At 38.7% G+C, this 23,629-nt stretch overlaps 1 protein-coding gene across 2 annotated transcripts in view; it reads right to left on the bottom strand.

Annotated features, from left to right (window-relative positions):
* RAPGEF4 (Rap guanine nucleotide exchange factor 4) overlaps positions 1-23,629 on the bottom strand; it is a 165,979-nt gene that overhangs the window by 55,294 nt on the left and 87,056 nt on the right. For both annotated transcript variants that reach the window (XM_026061444.1, XM_026061445.1), the window contains 3 exons: positions 3,738-3,791; positions 3,316-3,422; positions 1,243-1,364 (listed from right to left, as the gene is read on the bottom strand). In XM_026061444.1, the coding sequence (XP_025917229.1) occupies positions 1,243-1,364; positions 3,316-3,422; positions 3,738-3,791 (283 nt within the window). The remainder of the gene's footprint in view (positions 1-1,242; positions 1,365-3,315; positions 3,423-3,737; positions 3,792-23,629) is intronic.

Raw genomic sequence — 23,629 nt, forward strand, 5'->3', positions numbered from 1 at the left:
TTTCTACATATATGTGTTGTGGGTGTGTATACATGTGTATGTGTGTGCATATGTGTATATGATTTCCTTATGTTAGCTGTTTTTTTGTTGTTATTGCTTCAACCATTTCATTTAAGTGAACAATTCATAATGGAGAAATAGTTATATCATAAATTTCTAAAAGTGTTCTTTAGCATGAACACCTTAACTTATCTGTTTCAGACAGGGCTTAAAGGCAATAAATCCAGAAGCTTCCAAACTCCTTCTCGTGTACCAGGAAGGTCCGTGATCAATCTATAATCACAGGACCAAGTTCATTAACCTGCAACCTGGTGGAAGAACTTAATGGAAAGTCTTCCAAAAAAAGACTTCTATAGACAGACTACGATAGGGCCAGGTACAGACCACTGGCTTCCAAGCAAGTCAGAGTGGTGTGCTGAGCTGATGCATCTCATAGCAGCTTGCCACTAGGAGTTCAAGGAAATATTGGGCAGGAATTAAAGCTAGAGCCCTTAGGGAAAGAAAGTGCTGGAAACGACATGTCTTCCCAGGGTGGAAATTTCTCCCTGGGAAGTGGGAAGCACAATAAAGGAAGACAGGAAGTGTGCTGTAATATGGCTGCTGTGCTGAACTTAGTAAAACTGTGCATACAAAGCTTCRGATATGGGTACTGCTTTAAAAGGCTGCCCTTTTGAGGGCTATAACATCCTGTTCCCCAGTAAATCCTGCCGAATGGAAACAGAAAGGCATGTAATATACAGTCAGAAAATGACCGTAAAATCCCAGATCTCAGCACTGGGATTCTGAGATTCAAAACCCATTTAAAAGAGCCATTCCTAAATCATGGATCTGAACATGCACAAATGCTCACAATGACTTCTGAATGGTGCAGTCCTTGATCTGAAGATCAGGTGTGTGTATGGCTGTACATCTCTTGTTTTTGGGCCAAGTGCTATCCAGCTCTTGCAATACAATCACAAGGCAGTGTACTATGAACACAAACTAATAAATGTAGTTACAGTTATTATTATATTGCAATTTCATTTACTTTTCAACATTATCATAAGTTATAAAGGCATACTGGTAGGAAGCTGCAATCAATACTGTTTGCATGTTAAATTTGCGCTCATGAATGAAGAGGTCACTCTGTAGCATTCCTTTCGGGCTCATGATCCCTTTCTTTTTCATGAAGGAGATCTATAGAGATACTAATGTGACACATTGCCCATGTTTTAGTAAAGGCTTTAATTTTCTTTATCTTACCATGGTTAAGTACACCCTCCTCCAGCAATACTTGCCACATGCCAATGGCTTGGGTTCGTGAATGGACACAAGGACTTTGCTGCATCATCCAGTCAACTAGTTCTGTCCCCACACAGCATTGTCTGAAGGACAAATAAATAGACAGAAATTAAAAGGAAGCTATCCAAGAGAGCGATTACATACAGTATCTGCCAAGAGCGGTCATTTAAACTTTGCATAACCTGTCCTAATCAGATCTTATTATAGAAAAAACAATGTCTTCTATGCATATGTGCTTGAAATACCAGTTAAAGATGTTTATTTTTAACAGAACCACTTAAGCAGAACAACAAATCTTTCAGAAAATGGAATGTTAAGAGGATCAGTTAGCCTGTGCCATCTGGTGCAAAACCTGTTGCACTGCTGCAATAAATAATCTCCAACCAAAATTTAAAAGGAAATATGCCCTGTATACTATGGGATGGCAAGAGTCATGCATTTTTCAGAATCCTGGATGAAAACAATCATCTAACACTGTAGAAGCTTTGCCAACCAGAACAGTCTGCACAGGAGGAGCATATATCATGAGGATGTTCCTCACTTTGTAATCAAATTCTGGCTCCTATTCCATTTGAGGACATTGGTTTGTAGGTCTGTGGTGTTTCTGAGGCTCTTTCATGCTAGGTGATGGTCATCTAACAGCTCCTGACTGATCCATGCTGTGTGCAAATTTTTGTTTCAGAAGTAATATCCTCAACGGCAGGCCTGAAGTTCTGGAGAACTCCCAAAAGGGAAAAAAACCAAAAGCCAGATGCTCACTATGTAGAATTCTCTCTTTGTCATAACATTTCCTAACACTGCAGAACAAAAGCAAATGACCAATGTGATCAAAAACTTAAAAATCTATAAATGATCACACATAGAATAGAGAAGAAGCCGGTCCTTCTAGACAGATTCTCATCGTTCTACAGTTTATGCATCACTTCCAGAGACCATGGAGATAGATACTATTGAAATTGCTGAAATTCAGCTTAAATAATGCTCCCCCAATTAAAATCTCATTTTGATGACAATATTTCTCYTCACATTGGTCCAACCTAAATTTTGGTATTCTATTTTTAAAAAGCCCAAGGATAAAACAGTAAGAGTTTTTCCCAGTTATGCTTAAGATTAAATGGTACAATTGTTTGGACCAGCATTGCTCTGGTCTAAACCATGCTTTTCTGTTCTAGAAGTATTCTGAACAAAAGAATACCCAATGTCAYGTCATGATAGATTCTCAGATCAACTTACAAGTTCCAAATCTCTTATATCAAATTAAATACATTTTGGACCGAAATATCATGGAAAATCAATGCACTTATCTCAAAAGTGGATCAGTAAGTTATTGATTTACTGTTTAGAAAAAGATATACTCAGAGCTTTCAAATGAATTTTTATTTAAACATACTCAGAATAATGCACTAGGTACTTGATTTAAACATTAGATGCTAAAACAAATTGATTATTTCTCAAGCCAGCAATAGATAGAGCCTAAGTTCCTAAATTCAGATTCCTATTCTACAAGTGCCATTGTTATCCCATTTCAGCAAGACAGTGCTGCCACCAGCAGGAAGATAAGAAAGCCTGACATACACTGAAAAAGATTAATTTTGAATAGAGCAGGAAACCTTTATAAGGAATGTTTTTYGATAGGTGAATTTTCAGAACTCCACACTGAGCAATATCACTGTAGCAATCAATACAGTAACATAATATATTAATGAGCTTTCCTAGTATCTCTTACTGATATAAGAAAAGAACAGAATCTATATTTTAACTTAATATAGAATATTCCAGCTAACTATGCTATTAACTTTGGAAGAGTTTTTGCCTGTGAATGCTCCGTTCACAATCATGGACTCAATTTCCAGTCAAATTACTTCAGAAAGGATTTACCAGGCACATTAAAGACTGCATAACATCCAGACTCAAACAGCATCACAGARTAATTTCAGACCTTTTGAGACCTGCAAGTATGGTAAGGCATAAATCACAAATCAAAGGATGGCAGGCATAAAAATTCAGAGACCTCTATACAATCAGCTCACACACCTGTAAGTCTTCAGATGGTATTTACGATCTCTTATCATGTGAGGGGCTCGGGACAGAATTGCATTCCGCAAAATCTTTCCAGCTCTGAGGATCTTTTCAGAAGGAACCTTGGTGATCATGCAGAAAAAAAGGGACCAAGACACACAGGGTTTAAACTTTCCGCAATCTCTGTACTGCCTTCTGTAAAACAAAACACAAGTTCTCTTCTCCCTAAATTAAAAGTCCTTCCACAGATGCTTACTTATGCAGAGCAATGTAATTTTGTAATGTAAATATTGTGGATTTTAAGTCTCACATGATTATCACAGATCTAACAGAAAGCATCACTAGTACTTTAGCTGGTACATATCATTTTGTTGAAAATTTGAGTTATTTCCATTTGTCTAGTAGCCTGACTCTGCAGCTCACCTATGTCCTATTACCTGCGTAATGGTTTTAGTAGGACGATGTGGGATGTGAGGTTCAATAAGAGGTGTCTGAAAAATAAAATGAAATGAAATACATTTTTACAGGCTGAGCAGTAAAATAAAAAAAAACTATCATGAACCAAAGAAAAGGTGAAAGAGAATAGAGGGGAGATAGGACACATATCACAACAAAGGAAAAAAAAGGAACGCAGAGGGGTAAATGACAATAGAAATGGAGAGAAAAGAGAACAAAACTAAAACTCAACAACCACATCAGAGTGATGGGAAAACATTTTAGTTTGTTGGGGCAGGTTGTTAACAGGGACTGAATGAACTTCTAGCATGAATCTTTGGAAAACATCACACAAGGGGTGAATTTGTACTTGCTGACAGAGCAGATTATACTGGACACAGAGGTCTACCAGAAGGGTGAGACCTTTAGCTCAAGGGAGTCCCTACTCCTTCCCCACCAAGGGCAGCAGATGGGAACCATCATATCAGGAGACCACTTCTTCCCTTGCTTGTCCAGTCTCACCACCCAGCTGAGGCAGGACAAGAGAGGAAATAAGCTGCCTACCCCCATCAGCACAAAGGCTGGCAGAAAGCCTCTGCAATGGAGCCAGGCACCTTGAGATGGGAACCTAGGAGAGCCTCAAGATAAGCCTAACAAGGAGGGCAGAGAAGTCAAGGGTCTGAGGAGCAGGGCCTTCACTGCCTAATGCTGCAGCTCAAAACAGGGGGAAGGTCTCTGGCCACCCACACAACTACAGGCAGCATAACTGGGCCTTAAGTCAGGTGCAATACATTCTGGGGATTGCTGGGTACTGGCTTTCTTAAGCTGGGCATCTGTTTGGTAACTTCCACAGGATTTTCATGCTGTAACAAAGTCCCTGCAGTAATCAAACAGCGCTAGAAGCTACAAGCTCTCCAGGAAGCTAGAGGTCAGCCAGACAGAGGAAAATAAGGGAAGCACATGACTGAAATCAATAAAGATGAGATAATCTTAATGGAGAGGCCTATATATGGAAAGTAATGCAAGTGTTTTTTCATTTATAGTCATACCTTACAAGAAGTCTCTGAAAAGGCAAATCAACATAATTAAATCAGCCTTCCTTATTTTTCTCATTAATAAGACTAAAACTTTTTTAAAAGACTCAATTAAGTTATAAACATTTCTGTCCCACCAGAAGGGAGTGAAAGCATCTCTGAGTATTCATTGGTTTCTGAAAAAACGTGAAGCATTTGCAGTTAAAGCATGCTAAGAATAGCAAGAATCTTTTGAAAGATGCCTCTAATGCAAGCAAGRCCATTGAATAAAGGTTTCAAACAGGTATATAAATAAATGAAGAAGTCAGAGATGATCACTCTGTGTATTAATAATTTCTGCTTCCATTTTCTTTTAAAATGATTTCAAGTCCCCATAAGTTCAATGAGACTGAAGGTAATATATGCTTAAATGGTTTGTTAAATTAGCATTGAAGTCATTATGAAAATTATTTTTAAATTCTGCATTCTTAAAAGATGGTTTTCTATCAATAAAACACAACATACTCAATCTAGCTTCCAGATTTTAATTCTAGTTATGAATATACTTCAAAAGAGAGATAAATGATATAAAATAAAAAACAAGAGACTTTTACAACAATAGACTAGTGAAAATGAATGCATATTTTTATTCATTAGAAAGAGAATTTCCATTAAGCTACAATGAAAATGCATAAAAATAATACTTAAAATAGAAGATGGATAAAGACTGTCAATAAATCTCCCATCCTAATTGAACCAGAATATAAGAGAACATTTAGAAGAGATCTGATTCAACTCAAAACTACAGGGAAAAAAAAAACAAGGTGAAAGAGAAAAACACAGTGCAGGAACCAGCAGAAAGCAGAAAGGAGGGACATTCGTCTGTGGTCGATTCTAACCAATATGGAAGGATCGACTGAGACTGTGAAGGCAGAAGATAACTTGGATGAGGGTGATCATGAAATGATCCAGTGTAAGAACATTACAAAAAGAAGTAAGAAGAACATCAAAGTAGAAACAATGGACTAAGAAGACTTTTCTATACCTTTTTCCATAAAAACAGAACACTGACAGCTAAATTCCTGGAGCGGGGCAAGGGGGAGCAAGTGTAAGGTAAAATGAGTTAAAGGGGGCTGGTAGTTAATTTAAAGCAGCAATACTAACCACAGATACAACATCCTGGCACAAAGCTAGAAAGTGTAGTAAAGACTCAACTTAGCTAAAGCAAGAGCTATTGGCTGACGCCAAATACAAGGAAACATACAGAAAAGGGAAAGTAGGGGGTTTACAAAGGACAAGTTTAAAAAAATAACTTGAATAAGGAAGGACAGAATTAGAAAGGCAAAGGTATAAACTGTGACAGACCTAGCAAGAAATGTTAAGAGTTCCAAAAAAACATTCCACAAGTACATTAGTAGTTAAAAAAAGACATGGAAAAGTGTTGATTCACTGCTCAACAGAGAGAAATCTATTGACAGATAACACCAAGAAAGCAAGTAGTAGTTTATTTTTTGTATAAGTCTTCATTAAAAAGATCAGTGGCAGAGAAATGGCTAATATTCTTAAGAGTAGAGTTAAAGGAGTAAAATCTCAGCCTGAAAAAAGAAAAGCATGGATGAGAAAATATTACATAAGTTAGATATTTCAGATTGGCTGTGTTTGTAGAATTTCAGGCAGGAGACTTGAAGAGCTGGCTATAGCCATCTCAAAACTATCAGCAGTCACCTCCGAGAACCCTTAGAGACTAAGTAAGGCAGACAGAAAAATAGGAAAAAGAAGGAACTGAAAAATTATAGACATGCCAGCTTAACTTGCCTTCCCAGGAAAACTCTGGAGCCATCGGTAAGCACTTAGAAAAGAACAGGGAGATGAGTCACAAGCAACATAGATTTATCAAGAACAAATCATGCCAAACTGATCCAATTTCCTTCCATGATCGGGTAGCAACACTGACACACTGGGAAGAAGCAGTAGCTTTCCAAACCTTTATTTTAGGAAGACTTTTGCCACTGTCTCATATGATATTCTCTCCTGCAAAGGGCAGATTACATTCTTAAAAAAATTGGTGCAAAGCCAATTTGAAAAGTATTCTTTGAAAGCAATTACCAGTGAAACACTGGCAAACACACTGGAGGTATGTCTTGAGTAGAGTTCTCAAGGATAGATCACATCTAATACTATTAAATAATAATGTGGGCTGAGTTAGAATCTACACTGATTAGTTCTGCAGAAGACTTCAAGATGGGAGGGACTGCAAGTGCATTGGAGTGCATGTTTACAATTCAAAACAATTCTGCCAAATTAGAGATATGATCTGAAAAAATAGGATTCTGTTATGCAACACAGATAGTGCTGACTACTATTCTAAAGCAGGCACTATCAGCTGCATAAAGACAGGATGGGGAACAAGTGTTAGCAGCAGTTCCACAGGAAAAAAAAAAAAAGGTTTATAATGGATATTAAACAGATCTGAGTAAGGAATGCCATACTTTTGAGCAAACAATAAATACTGTCCCAGGATGTAGTAACAGATTAGATACATAAAGCAGTTCTACTTTAATCTGCCTAGACAAGACCTAAGCTAAAGCACTGTGTCTCGTTTGGACACTTCACTTCAAAAGCATGTGAACCATCTGAACAGAATTTGGAGGACAGCAAGAAGAACAGTCAGAAAGTATGACATAAATAATCAAAGTTGTTCGGCTAAAGAAAAGACAAGTCTTAGAAGAAGTGTGATAAAAAGTCTTCAGATTTAAAAGGGCTTTGAAAAGAGGGAAAAAATGACCTGGTCCATGCTGTAGAGATCAAGAAGTAGAAAGTTTAAATTGCTGTGAGAAAGATTCAGGTTAGATGTTGGTTAAGTTTTTCTAACAGTGTGAACAGTGAACATCAGCAGAGATTGCCAGGGAGGTGCAGTTCCTCCATTTTTGGAGGCTTAGGGGAATATGTAAGGTATCTGGCAGGAGTGACTTTGATATAATGTAGCTCAGGGCTGAACTGGATGATTTCCTGAAGTACCTTTTAGCCTCAGTATCTGGCACTGTGCACTTTCCAAGGACACCTTTAGTGTGTCTAAAATTAGTTCAACCACAAGGAGGTCCTTAAAGAGATGATCAATAACACAACCCCCAGAGCAGCAACCCTGGATTTAGGAAAGCAAGACAGCCGCTCCTCCTACTGAGGAACAACTTTGCTGTTGTCCAAAAGACATGCCCAGCAAAGAGTGCCCCAAAAGTTACAGCCTATCAATCAAAGATACTGCAGTCAACTCTGCTTGCATTAACCACGAGATTAAAAGTAACAAATGGAACCACAGGGCTTAGATTGACTTTGCTATGGAAATACAGTCATGTAAAGGCACAGAAAGGTAATATCAATTAACTAATAGGAGACATGGTGTTTCTGTAACTACTTCTCTTCAGAAAAACTGGATCCTGTAAGAGATCATATCACATGATAATAGTCACAACTTGCCAGAAGTCCAAGATAYGTTTTTGCACATCTTTACCATTTCGGATTTCCCATTAAGTGATGCTTAGAAAGCACTAAGAAAAAAAGAAGTAGCTCTCCCCATAAAACAGCAGAGAGCAGAGTGTTTAATTACCTTCTTAACACATTCTGGTATCTTTGAAGAATTAATGTGACTAAAGCACACAAAAGTGGCAATGAGCAATATGACTGGGTTACTTGATGATCACGTTTTTCAGGACTTCTGAATTAAGGGAAAAACTATCCACTTAAGAGCTCAGATATGCAAGCAGATATGCATACTTGTTTATCAAATTATTACCCGTCTCCTGGCCACAGCAATGCCAAGTGTACCTGCTCCTAGTTTGCCTCAGTGTGAGAATAAGCAACACAGAAAAAGCAACCATCTTGCAGCTTTAGCAACTTCATATCCTTTTCCAGTTAGTGCACATAAAGATAGTTGCTAAGATCTGTTGATGCCCCCCCTGTAGGGGAGAAGGTGCACATGAGTCTGGAGGGTAGAGGAGAGAAAGCTGCAGGTGTTGAAAGGGGGAAGCACAAAGTGATCATGAGAAACTGTTCCTAGCTATGATAAAATGGCTTTCAGTGTTAACATTTTACAAACTCCATCTCTCTACATTTATAGATTCACACGTTCAGGCAATTCAGACAAACCCTCCGTGTCAGCCAATCACGTAGCTCCTTATTTAAATTGGGGTGAAGCAGAGAAAGTAACAATTTTAGCCTCCAGTCCTTTGAAGAGTCAAATATTTACGCATGAGAGCAATACCATAGATTTAAATGGGACTATTCATGTGTATAATTTTATGCACCCATTTAATCTCTGGAGAAATGGGCCTTAGATGACAAACTATAGGGCAGGAGCTGCCTTTATTTCTGTGCTTCTTACACCACTGAGCAAACCATATGCAAACAAATAAACAATATAATGAATAACAGTAATAGAGACCTAACGTGAGGTCTGTATTGTCAAGTTTTTTGAATCTGCTGCATAAAATCCAAGAACATCTCCTACAAAAATGCATTTTTTCATTTCCCTTGTTAAATAACTGTAAAGGGATTTTTTTTCCTCAGTCTTTACATATGGATGCTTTGGATCTGCAGCAATTTGGATCTGCAGAATCAAATGATGGAAGGGACCTAGCTATTACTCTCAAATGTTAAGGTAGGAAATGTGTATTGCAAAGAACTAAGAAGAAATAAAATAAAAGCCAATGAATCATGACTTTCCCATGACCTCAGTATAGCTCATCTTTGAATAGAGAACAAGTTGCTGTATTTGCTGGAGTTAAACATGGCATATGGGGTTACCCGGGTGATCAGATAAACCTGTGCACTACTCTTGATCCCTTATTTCCAGCTGGCACACTGAAAAGAATTTCAAGGGACGTCCATTTTCCTGCTGGCTGGCAGAGKATCCACCAGAAACAAAGGACAGAAGCCACACAAGTTGAAAGGTGGCAGCAGCAACAGCCACATCATGCACTGAGCAGCTTGTTTGTTTTCCACCCTCAGTTGTTACTGCTGCCACCAGTGATTTAGGGCCTAATCCAAAGCCACCTGAAATCAATGAGAAGTCTCTAATTGATTTAATGGGTTTCAAGGCAGGGCCATGGCACTGGATTCTCCTAAGGGCATTTCAGGAAGCACTGAGCATCTTTAGCTTTCACTGGTTCCAACTGACTTCTGATGACTGTGCTTGAATAACCTTGTATGAATGTCTTGAAAAGCTATCAGTGCCCTACCTGGTCCACAAAGGAAGGAAATCAGTCTAGAGCAAAGRGGAGCACAGCTCTAACAGTAGCAGGAGGAATGTGACAGTATGTAAAACATGTTTAAAAAACATTCCTGCATCCTTGGCCAAAGTATAGCCAGTCAATAAGATGCAGCTGAAAATCAGCAAAACTCCCCACAAAATACAGACCTTCCACATCAACCCCCCCAACTTCTGTTCTCCTCATTCTTTCTCAAATCCATTTATCCCTTTTCAAAAAGTTGCTTTTTTGTAATATGTGATCTGTCTGAGCTATTCCAGACCAAGGATATACATAAGAAACCCAAAGATGAGGGGCATTTGTGGAGATGGCTCTTTTTCTCATACAAACCAACATCTCCAGTGGTACAGAATAAGCAGGAATATACCTACAGCAGAGATTTAACTGAGCATACAGTATCTTAACTGTGGGAGTGTATTTCCAGGTGGAAGGCAGTCTTGGACAGACTGTCCTAAACCAGCTCCATTAATCCTAATTCCATCTGCCAAGAAAGAGTGTTTCTGTGCTAAAAAAAGCAGGGTAGAAGCTGGTCTAAGACCCCATCATAAAAGGGTTCTTTGAAAATTTTTTCAAAATATGAGGAAAAATGTAACCAATATTGTAGGAATTTCTGCACTCTGTTAGCCTATGCTGGGTCTTAAGAGCAATCCTATGTAGAACAACATGCTGACACACTGACCAACACAGTTACAGAGTTTAGAGGTGGGAGAAAAGCCTGTCCTCAGAAAACAAGCAAACAATGCCAGGCCCCTAACCAGCCCCCTGGGTGCACTCGGGAATGGGCTCACAGCCACAGGGACCTTGGGGGGCCCCTCCTCTGCCCCAGATGATCCTGTAGCCCCATTAGCAGGACTGAGATCTGCACAACCCAGAGCACTTCTCCCCTGATTTTACATAACAATCCAAGAATTAAAAGGGACCCATAGCCCGTCTCTAAATACTCCAAAACKGTATTATCTAAGCGTCTTCAAACCCACCCATGCTCACAGAAGACTACCATGGCTTCTTAAGAAACATCTATAAATGGCACAAGTGGGAAGGAGGACAAAGTATGAATGGAGGAGAACACAAACAAGTCACACGGATATTTGCAAAATCATGGAACTTCCACAGAGACAGAAAATATCCACATTAAAAAGTCTTCTGAGTTTCATAGAACTACAGCATCTGTAATCTAAATACCCAGAGGTTTAACGAACTACAAGCTAACTAAGCCAAGCAAAATAGACTAGTAGAAATTGTCAGGACCAGTAGGTAGGATACCTGAGTTTTATTTCTTTTTCTGAATTAACTGACCTTGTACAAATCATGTAATCACACTGTGCTTCATTTTCGCCTTTTTGGAGAGAGGGGTACTAATAATTTCTACCTTTGCAAAATRCTTTGAATATTGTCAGTAAAAGGGCTACTATCAAAATACTCAAGGGTAATGATGACTGTTTTAAAATCTATCTTTATTCTTTAAACTTAATACAATGTAAATATTAAGCTGTATTTTAAAATACATTCTAAAATTGCTTTTCTGTAGTAATCTACATGTATGAATAGCATAAACAGGAAAATATGTCCTTTTAAATTCTCAAATACAGTGTAGCAAATTTATTTTAGAATGTTAAATTGAAATTGCATTATTTAGCACTTCTCCAATATTTCTTTGACAAACTGTATACATCTGTCCTTTTACACAAAATGATTCAGCCATTACCAAAAATGATACTTCACTGTGAATGTCAAAGGGAAAAAGAATATTGGAACAGACTACGACCAGTGCACAAAAAACCCTAGAACATGGCTAATGATGTCTTATTTTCCTGTCATTTTTCTACTTCCTTGCTACAATGAAACAGCTGCTATAACTACACTGCATGCATTGAATAAAATGTCACAAAATGCTAACTCTACTGTGAGCATTCCAGATACTCTGATAGAGGTGTGACTGTGGTCGTCATAAGCAATCTCAGCCCAGCAACATTACTGGTTTCTCTGCTGCTGCATTTTTTTAACCTAAGAAAGAAACTTTTTCTATTGTCCCTCACAAGAACTATTTTCTTAGTATCCGTAGTTTTGTTAATATTGCATTTACCTGAAATTAGTTACATCTTGAGAAGCAAACTATAATGCTGAAAACGGAAAAGAAGAATTAAAAATCAGGCTTCAAGGTTACTAGTTCTTAAGATCTGCCTCTCAAACACTTTAGGTACACAACGAATATTCAAAAGGCAAACTGAAAGGAAGTTAATTTTTAATGAGTTTCTGGAGGATTTATTTTGCTAGTTTTCAGACACCTTCCTAATTTCTGCACACAAATATCCCATCTCCTAAACTTGCCAAGAGGCCTGCCCCTAGGACAAATGGGACTGGATGGGCTCTCCCACACTCTGATTACACCCAGACACCAGAATTGTTTTGAGCGCTATGGGGTGAAACCTTAGATAATGTGGTTTCATGCCAACCATTAAGGTGATGAAAACTGGAGGAAGTGACAATCAAGTGGTGAAACTGTGACCCCATTAAAATCAATGGTAAAACTCCTTTTCACTGCAGAGAAGTCAAAACATCACCCAAGTGAGGCAGGAGCACCACTGTCTCCTGAAGACTGCCACTACATTTGTGGCCTGATCCCCACTAGTCATTCTGCTTCTGTGTGTTTCAACTTCTCCATCTGTAAAATGGAGATGACAGTTACCTATTCACGTCATTGACAAATAATGAGAATGAGCAACCAGAAACACTATTGAATGTTACATGTGAAATCATGGAAGTCTAGTAGGGTCTACAATTTCATCCTGAAAATTTATAACCATTTTTAACAAAGAAAGGAAAAGTCAACAAAGCAAGACAGATCTCATGGCAGTTGAAAGTTGCCTCCTGAATCCCCTGGGGAAGTCAGCAACAAGGTAAAGCCTCTGGCAAGCAGAGAAGTTAATTTAAATCCCTTTTGTGTCTCTCTCGGTGATTCCAGGCTCCTTTTTCTCCAAGTTCAGGACAGTGCACTGTGCAAACATACATGAAATGAAGGAGTAAACTCTCAAGGAGCGTGGCACACCTGCCTCGGATTCCAGCTGCCCTATGTGCCCATTCTTCCTCCCGTCATCCTCTTCAGAAATAAATTCTGGCCAAAAATGAACCCGAGAAGGAATAATCTAATCCAGGGCAACTTCTGTTATCCCACTTCATACAAATAGATCAGATGATTTTTAATTATTTACACAGATGTTTTCCATCTGTATAGAATGTATTTCCTAACACAGGTTAATGGTTGCTCCTGTAGTACATGAAAGTAAACAGAAGAAAGAAATCCTACACGATGGCTAGACCAGAATTCATTTTAAAAAAGCACAAACATTCTTCTTTCAGCCAGGTATAACTTTACTTCAACAGCTTAAAATCTTCTGTCATAAACATAAAAACCATCCAAGCACTTCTGCTTAATTTACATATTTGTGCGTCACTGAAAGAGACAAGCATTCCACTCTGGGCAAATATCCACAAAAGAACCTTCTTATCTTCCTTAAAACTTCATTTTCTCCATGATATCTACAAAAAGCTTGTCAAAGTGTAGGGTGCTGATGCGCTGAATCTGTTAGCTATCTTCTCTCATCCATGTCTTTCATAGTGCACGGTTTGCTTTTGTTTTATAACTGGATTGCAATCTCTTCAGGGTAGCACCTTCTTTCTAGTGGCACCAAGTCTGACATAAGACAGTTCCTACCCTTGACCAGGACCCGGCAGCACTGTTTCAGCTCTGCTAGCCCTGAAGAAGCCTCGTGACCAGTCCGAATGACAAGACCAGGAGAGATTGGTCACAAGAGACAATCAAGACGCGTCTTCTGAGGAAACTTGTCAACACCATAACCTCTTTTAGCAGTGAGGGTGCATCACCACCTGCTCAGTAATAGGCAGTGTCAAACAACATATATTTGTGGGGGAAACATTGGCTATGAAGAGTAGGGGGGAACTTTGCTCTTAGAATAAAATCTAGTTGTGATCTCTCAAGTTTAACCAGCATGAAATGAAACTCATTAACTGCTGTACATACCATCAATTAATTCAGTGTTGTTCTGATACTTCGCTGGCAGTAATTGTATTTATTAAAAGCATGCAAAGGCACTTGGAACCAAATTATTAAATCTGCATATGGATTAAAATGCTTCATTTTTCACATTAATTCCATAATCCTATAGGAATAATCATTAAGTAAACTACAAACATTGAGTTAATATGCATCCGTGTGAACAGTAGGTATCCCCCAAGAAGACAGTAAAAGAACTTTTCTGCCAATTCCTGCCAATCTGAACACGATATCATTACTACTGAAAAATAACAAATATCTCACATTTGCAAAATTGCTTCTTCTCTTCTCCTGACTTTCTACAGAGCTGGCAGCTGCCTAACTTGCCACCATTTAAACCAGACCTGTTCACATTTGTTCTTTTTGTTATGAATTTCAGCTCATCTTCTCTGGTAACCTGTGAGGAAAAGACATTTCTAAACATATACTGAGATGCTCCTATTGTAAAATGGATCCTGACTGGAACTGAGAAAAATTTGGCTCCCCAAACGAACACAGAACACTTCAATAATTAATCCAAGATTGAGAGGGAGAGAAGGGAAATTATTCCACCTGACATTTTTCCCTCGCTAACCACTTTATATTCCAGTTCTCCGCAGCAAGTTCTGAAAGAAATGACCTTTTTTTACCTCTCTCAGTATGYAGCCCAAGCTGTGTAAATTCTGTGATGTCTGGCTTTTAGGGATATCACAGAAGCAATCCTGTCCTTGTGGAATGGGAAGGGGACCTACTGTATGCATTTTATAATATATCATCCTTTTCCTGGTCCTCCTTAATATTGGCGTTAATTTTCACATCACTGCTAAAACTATTGCTTCATCCAGCTGAAATTCTGTCCCTGCCATCTCTCAACCACTCCTCTCCTTTTTAAACATAATCTCAAAACCTTCTTTGGTTTAATTGACTCTTTGTGTTCTGTATGTGCTGTATATTGCATTAGGTTAAGCATTTAAAAGCGTACTGTGAAGATAAACAGTTAATGTTTGCTGCTCCAGAGAAGTTTAATTACTGTAATCCAAACCAGCTTGACTGGAAATACTGAACATACATACAGTATTCACAGCTAACTTGTTTGTCTAAAAATACCGTAATTCCTGCACTAACACAGGAATCTTTAGCTGCTCCATGGCAGTCGGCCTGAGAGACTATCTTGGGGAAAGGGAGGTGCATGTCCCTCAGACAAATTTCTGGCCTCATATTATTGCAAATTGCCATGTATCTATACTGCTCAAGGTCACACAACACTCTCCAGGCAGCAATCCATATTTTCTACTCAAAGATCTTACATTTCATAGCAGAAAAGTCAGACAAAAGACAGTCTTTCAAGAACACTGTAACACTGAAGAAACTGAGCGGACTGAGTGGCATACAGGAGCTCTGGCAAGGCAATGTCCTGCCTTCCCTCTCCCTCCTCCTTCCCCCAGTTTGGACTAGTGTACCTGCAATACAGGAATGTCATCCTACTACAGTGACAGGCCAAGGACAGCTGTGGAGCAGTGGCTATAAATTTACAGTAAAAGGAATGCCAGAAACCTTACTTCTATAGTTTTGTTGACACAGGTCCTCCAATATTCACTAACGCAGAAGTTCATGAGAGTGGGAACTCAKCTGAAGACAAAAAAGGTGTCCGGGGCTGGGGGTGCAGTCTGCTTCCACTTGTGGATGCCCAGTTTTACCAAGCATTATGAGGAGTCTTGTGTAGCTAGTGACAATAGGCTTTTCATAGGCACCTTTCCCAGCCTCATATGGAATAGCTGCCAAAACCCAGTTGAAAATTGCTAATCTAGACTGGCTCTGAACACAATTAAAACAACCCAAGAGGAGGGAAGAGAGAGGAACAAAAGGTTACCTAATCTGCACACGTGTTAGGTAACAGGAATATATCACACAAATCTCTATTTAGACACAGGAGATGGAAATCACACAGATTCATTTGCTATTTGGCAGCAACTTGCAATGGAGCTGCAAGCTGGTCTGACCAGAAGGTGCTCTGCCAGTTGTTCTGCTTTCCCTTCAGCTGAAGGGGGCAGAGGAAATCCCCTGCTTCACCACCACATCCAGCCTCTGCCCTTTTGCTTGCTCTGGCCCTGGCCAGGAAGCTAATTTTCAGCTAAACCAGCAGAAAATTAAGATCAGAAAAAGGCTGAATCTCTTTCTGACAGTTCTGCTCTCTCACCACAAGCCAAGCAGCAGTGTCAGCGGGAAGGAGGAGAAAGAGGGGATGCAGTAGAGAGAAGGGACAGCGGAGGAGGCCAGGGCTGCGCAGTCCTCATGGACCTGCTGGGGAAGGGCAGCCCTGGCCCTTGGCTCTCTCAGGGCATAAATCTGCTCCACTCCAGGCAGCGATGCCCCCACTGCCTTCCTCCTGCACAGCCCCCTGCTCCTGCCCCATCTCCTGGTGCCACCACTGCCACTCAGGTGGCTCTAAGGTCAGGAAATGGCTTCAGGTGAAAAGTAACCATCTGAGCCACGGTGCAAAAAATACACAAGGGAAGAGTGGCATGAGGAAAGAAGATATGTCTTTAGTCCCCTCAGATTCATGCATGAAACTGTCAGCAACTTTAGAGAGTGGAGACGCACAAAGCAGTACTGGGAGGATTACAATGAGTTAACTGTAATCCTCTCCATTTAAGTTACTGTCTCTCCATCCAGTTCATATTTAAGGCTGTTGTACAAATTGTTTATATAATTTCATTTCCTTAAGATGAAAACAAGTGTTGTAGAGTAACATTAACTAGAAGCAGTGTAGTAACTGGTATCGGAAGTCTGACTTTTTTTTCATTTTTATTTTGGAACCTAAATTATGTATTCCTTTCATTTCTCTACTAGCCAACTCAGCTATGTATATATGCATTTCCTCACTAACTTCTATCTTTAATTTTAAGACAGCTGCATCACCAATGATAAAGCACACAGAGATCAAACATGTTCACAACCTTGTGCCAAGCTTTCTTCCACAAGGAAATCTACAAAAAGAATAAATAATGAAAAGTCATAAACCATAAATCTTTAAATACCTGAACAGCACTTGCTCCTAACCATCACTGGAAATAACAGTCCAATTATATTTTCAGCTCTCTCTTAGATATCTGACACTTTTCCTTCAAGAATTCAAATCCAGAATGGTTCTACATGAGCACCTRCTTTTGGCAGGGTGCTTTTTGCGGGGAGCCTAGCACAAGGGGCTCCTGGTTCTTGACTAGGTCACACAAAAATAAGAACAAAATCACTGGACAGCTTTTCCCCACTGTTAAACTCTCAAAATTTTGTCATCTGTACACAGATAAAAAAGATTCTGCACAGTGATCAGGTAAGATGCACTGACCATTTCTTACAGACTCAGAACTATATTTGTCTTTGCGGAATATCAATTTCCAGCATGCATTGTAGGACAGGCAGTCAAAATGCTCTGCGAGAGACGATATGAGTGACTATAAGGAATCTGATTTCAGATCCCAGATTCAATTTTTCTGCCAAACTCGAGAAAGTAATTACAAGATTCAAAAAAATCATTTTGCAGTTTCAAATATAAGTGCCAAATGTGTTACTTGTATACGCCTGACTTGTCTGAAGATGTGAACCTTGAAAAGGACTATCTTTTCTTCTTGGTATAATTACCCACTCTTCCTGCCTTTCAACTGCAAAAGATAAATGGAGCATATGTGCATGTTTTATGGGTTGGGACAGAATCACACAGAAAACACAGCCACGGAGCAAGAGTCATCAAATACGACTCCACAGTGTATCTTATCAGACTGCCCTTGCCAGCACTGGCAGGTAACACAGTATGCTGCCCTTTTCCACACAACTGGATATAAAAGTGATTTCAATACTGAAAGAACTTCCCACAGCTCCTTCATAATATTCAGTGTTTTAGAAATTCCAGTGTGAGCTAGGAATTTCTGTTACTTTTCCTTTATTCGTTTTACTTATTTAAACAATGATGACAATACTCATTCATCTAGCCAAGAGGAGACAGAAAGGGAAAGTGTCTCTTCAGCCATATTGCTTTTCCCATGTTATCCCGAGCTCTTACTCAGCATTGCTACTCTGAAAAATGGAAACAGTGCGGATCAGATCCCCTTCAAATGACAAGATTAGCAAATATATATATCACTTAGCTTTTCATTTATCTATTGATTTCTGAACTTCTCCTTCCCACTCCCAGTTCTCTAGGATTATCATATCCAGGATGGATCAGTAAAAGCTCTTGTTAGAAAGCTCATTTGAAATTAGCACCTCATTGTGATAAGTACAGAATGAACACATATGAATCCTGTGCCTTACAAGGTCGTGAGGCAATGATCATCTTTCTGTCTGACAGTCACCACATCTTTTATGTGACTGGAAGCTCTTTGGGGCAGAGCTTCCTCCCATCCTTTGTATGCACAACACTCAGTGTAAATGAGAACTGCAAGGCTCTAAATTAACATACATACATACATAAATACATACATACATAAAACTGCACATAAACTGCAATAAACGCTGACATGAAAAAAAGAAAAGGCAGAAGTGGGGAGCACAAGACTGTGATAATGCTGCTTGAGGGGACCCTTGTTCCAGATAAATACTGTTGAGAACAGATTAAAACTCAGAAATAAAATGCATGGAACTAAAAATTCATACAGTTTAGTTCTAACATTTACCACAGTATAAGGACCATTTTGCTGGCAGCAGAGAAGGTCCTTCTCCCTTACCCCTCATCCTTCATCTTTTCACTCCTCCTTCATGATAAAACCCACATTTGGACCTTGCAGGTAGTTTCACAATGCCTCAGAAAGACCTTAAAGCACTTAAAGAAGGTTATAGATACAGACACACTTTTCCAAGATTAGTTTTACATTTTTGAGCAATGGTCGGTGGTTGCTCCAGAAATGTTTCACAGCTGTGACTGGAAGGTGCTGACACTTCAACCCAGCTGTGCTATTGGGCATTATCCACTATTCTTCCATTATTGAACTTCTCCAAAGATAAATGTGGCAATATGCTTATGCTTTAAAATCAAAATACCAAAAACCTAGATGTATGTAATCCTTGTCCAGTGTTGTTATTGCTGTTAGAAAATGAGGACAACATTTAAAAAAAGAACATTTCTTTAGGATCTGTAGGCTGTAAGATTCTGCCCTTTTCTGCAAAAAATTTAATTAGGGAAGTTCATCTACCAAGAGAAGTCTTGCCTCTACTTCTTACCAGTCTCACTATCATTGCAAACAGCTCTATTTATCCTTAGGTCTGTCCTTTTTTCTTCCAAATTCATGGAAGGGCTTCAGGACCAGGAATTCTTGAACTGGATCAAGAATGTGAAGAGTAGAAATTTAGTTATTCTGATATACACACTGGTATATACAAAGCAATCCAGATCAGGGATTCTGTTTTTTTTTTCCCTCCACAATGATATTTATTCCCAAATAGTAATAGATCAAATGAGACTAATCACATCTGTAGGTTTTTACCCCATGACTCCTCTGGCTAGTTCTGTGTTGGTCAGATTGGAGTTCAATTATGTGGTTAGCTACAGCAGAAGAAACTGTTTCCAATAGAGACTGCCATTAAGGACTCCAGAATTCAGGACACACAACGAAGTCATGGCTTATAGATATTTCATAGATTATCAGGCAGCTGAATTGGATAACAGAAGATGAGATGGTGTAAGCTTGTTCTTTGCGGCATCCGTATTCACACTGGTATTTGGAAGGGAAGTGTACAGCTGTGTATCATCTGCGTATGGCTGGACCTGGAGATAGTCATGTCCCAAAACTGTCCCTCGTGGTTCTCCAACAATTTAGATTATGCAAAACCTACTTATGTAAACCTGCAGCCTTTCTAACAGTTTTATTTACATTAAAGAGCTCTGGTGACATATAAAGACCTGCGCATTTTTCACAATGAAGTTCATTACTAACGTATGAAAAATGTATTTGTCACAGACTCCTACTCATCTCACACTCCTGTCTTTGTTATCTCTCCTGCCATATGCTGTCACCATGTGACTCATTGCCAAGGACTATATGCACAGTGTCTACACTAGCCAAATTGTTACAGACTGTGATAATGATTGAACCCTGAGCACTTCCACTCAGAGCAAAATGAAGAACTTGAGCAGACCTCTAAGCAAATTACTTTCATATATGTGAAATTGGTGCCAGAATATCAGAGCAGCCCCTAAAAGTAATTGGTAGAGTTRGGACTGCATGAAGACATTACTTACAAATATTTGCATACAGTGCTTTTATGCAGCCACTTTAAAAMAGAAAATGAAAGGGTTTTTTTTTTTTTTTAAACTCTATGCTAACATTGTATAGGAGACAACAGAATTTGACACAGAGCCCAAGAGAGGTTAAGAATTAACGCACACATATCAGCAGATGGTCATACAAACCATCCACACAGAAAATCAATTCTGTTAAAACACAATTTTCATGTGAATGCGGAGAGGTTACCACTTCCAAACAAACACCTTGTCATTGCATCTATAATCTTGCTAGAACACTTTGCTTTCCTGCTCTGTCTTTTGTTATTCTTTTCTGCAGGCTCAGAATCTCAAGAGCATGTGAAACATTTCCCACAGCATTCTGCTAATGGTCTATCAATTCCACATTTGACAATCTACTGAATATGTTAAAAGATATGCTTTCTCCCCGGGCATGTGGGAATAGTAAATTGAAATATAGGGAAATCAGAAGTGAAATTATTGTGTTTATGGCTGGAGTAGCTAATATGGTGAATGAACATGATTATTACTGGTGTCTTGTGTGGGCTTTTCAAGGCTACATCTATTGAATTGTAATGTCATCTTTACAAACAGTATACTTTTAAGTGCCCAGAGCTATAGTTAAGTGCTTGAAAATTGAAATAAGTGAATATTCATTTGCCTGGCAACATTGAAAATGGCAACATTTTGAGGATTAATACTTCATTATGTCCTTTTCTGTCAACCAAAATATCTTTTAGATATATTTTGATTAAATAGAGTTGATAAAATAGCAAATTATGTTTTCACAATCATGTTATTTCAATTATTTAAATGCATCAAAATCAGCAAGGCACCTAAGCCTTATTGAAAATTCAGTAAAGAATAGTGATCTACATTTTATCACATCAAATTAATCAGGGAAGAAGACAGACAAAAAGGTGACTTTCAGAAAAGTATTTCAGCCTGCCTTAAAGAAATTTTACTGTAAAAAAATCTTCAAATAAATCACTTCTGATAAGCTTTCAGTCTAGAGGATTTGAACTCATTACATGAAAAACATAAAGGAACGTTTTAATGAGTAAGCTTTGCAGACCTTATCTCTATGCATCTTCCCAATATTACTTTGTGCACTAGAGGGAGCTCCTGTAGCTCTTTATCACAACAGAGATCTAAAGACAAAATAGGAAAGGTATTAGAAATAAAACATAAAGAGGTAGAGATTTCTAAAAAAATATATTCTTCAACTGTGAAGAAGAATAACTGTATGAATTTGCAAAACTTAATCTACTTGTCTTCTGTGTTCAGGACAGTTTCCTCAGTACAAAGGAGATGAGAAAGCACTTTCCTCCTTTCAAGATGCATGTTTTCAATGAACAAATAGAATAGTTGTTATTGATCTCAGATTTCTGCTCTTTCTATGGATCATTCCTATGCTCTATTAGGAAAAGAATCTTCCATTTGCAAAGGAATTTCACAGGCATTTGCTGACAGCAGAAGAAAGTGCTCAGCACCAAGCTCCAAGGAGAGCGGACATTCGTGCCCTCRATGGGTCTGTCCTCTGTTCTTACTCACATCCATTTCAACCTTTTCGACCAACATGCCATTTCAAGTCAGTTCTGCAATGCCCTCTTCTTTAAAACCATCTTTGTCTTGTCTTCTGAGAAGACTGGGCTAATTCTTCTTTACCCATTCCCGACTGGGGCATCAGTAGAGGGGTAAAAGCACAGGGGAGACAACTGCACTTTTCTGTTACAGTGTCTGGCTCTGTGATAACCAAAACGTTGCTTTAGCAACTAGAAGGAGTGATTGCAATAAAAACCATACTGTTAAGTATTGACATGGTAAGGCACATGTAGCCCCAGACCAAGGAAGCACAGTGTGGGAATTCAGCATGCACAACGCACACAGCATCTTTGCACGAGCTAGCAATTAAAATGTAACAAGCCTCTAGTGAGCCAACTTCAACCAAGATTTTTCAAGGCTTTATGATATGGTTTATTTTTGTAGGGGGTCACAAATGGCACTCCTTACTGCCAGAGCAAGCCTCAAATGTCCAGCTCCTGGTCCAAAGCTCAGGATTGCTGGAATATCACTGGGAAAAGTTATTTAACATGTTCTGTGTATTTTCCCACATCCTCAATGTCAGAGAGGTTTAGATCTATTTCAAYTTAAAAATCAGCCAGAAGCATACTCTCAGCATGGCAAATTCAACGTAAATAGTGAAAAACTGGCAAAATTGTAAAAACAGGATCTTGTACTGGGACGCACCAAGTAACCCTGCTGCCAGCTCTGTTGGTAATACATGGAAACATAACTGCTCTCTATTCTGTCTGCTCACTGGAACCCGACCTCCCCTGTGTTCTAAGTACTCTTCGGTATCTTTTCCAAAAATGTATTTGAAATTATTATTGATTTTGTCATTTTGGCTTTAGGGTTATATTCACCTAGCAGAACCAGTTATAGCCAGATCCATCCCACGAGAATTTTCAAAAGCTAGACCTAGAAAGGCTAGTGTGGAGATATTAAACTGACTAGTTAGAAAGACAGAAGCTGTGTTATTTTCCCTTATGCAAGACAGCTTAAATTTATTTTGTTTCCATTCCCCAAAATATAACTGAGGACAGTAACATACTTTGTCTCAGTATTTTATGCTCAATTTAACTGTTATATTGCATTAAATGATGTGCAATTATGTAACCCTAAATGCAAATGAATTCTTGTTTGGTAAAAGAAAATCTTTTTGCTGCCTTCTCCAAATAGAAATTTTTAATGGATTTTAATGAGCTAGGAAAACCAAACATCCCCATATGGTGAGAAAATTTCAAGGCATACATTAGAGGAAAAATCTTAAGTTACTCATCAAAAAAGAATAGACGTGACAAGAGAAAAAATTAAGCTATGAAGATGAAACTCAAATAATTAGCAAATATGGAAAATCATCTATTACAGTGCTTGTAAAAGACTCATTGCTAACTAAAAAAGAAAATCACGCATTTCATATTTGAAGAGTAGAATATATTAGACTTCATCTGAATCAAATTTATTGGGTGTCCCAATAAATGTTTAAAGACTTCCCTGGAAAATTACACAATAATCAGAACTACTGAAGAAATTACATTATCTCCTTCTGTCTAAGAGCATAATGTTTTCTTGCCACATAAACAATTTTGAGAAGCTTTCTCTGAATCTCAGGAAATTCCTCTCTCAGCCTTTTTCTGGCCATTACAGAGTAGCCTGCAGGCCTCTCTTGAGCTGTACTCACTGCCAGTCCAGCAGGCACGATCCTGGCAATATAAATACATAAAGGAATTTAAAGATGCCCTCCAAACACTCCCCTTTCCCTGGATGA

Source organism: Apteryx rowi, unplaced genomic scaffold (genome assembly GCF_003343035.1).
Source record: "Apteryx rowi isolate R43461 unplaced genomic scaffold, aptRow1 scaffold_180, whole genome shotgun sequence".
Lineage (NCBI taxonomy): Eukaryota > Metazoa > Chordata > Aves > Apterygiformes > Apterygidae > Apteryx > Apteryx rowi.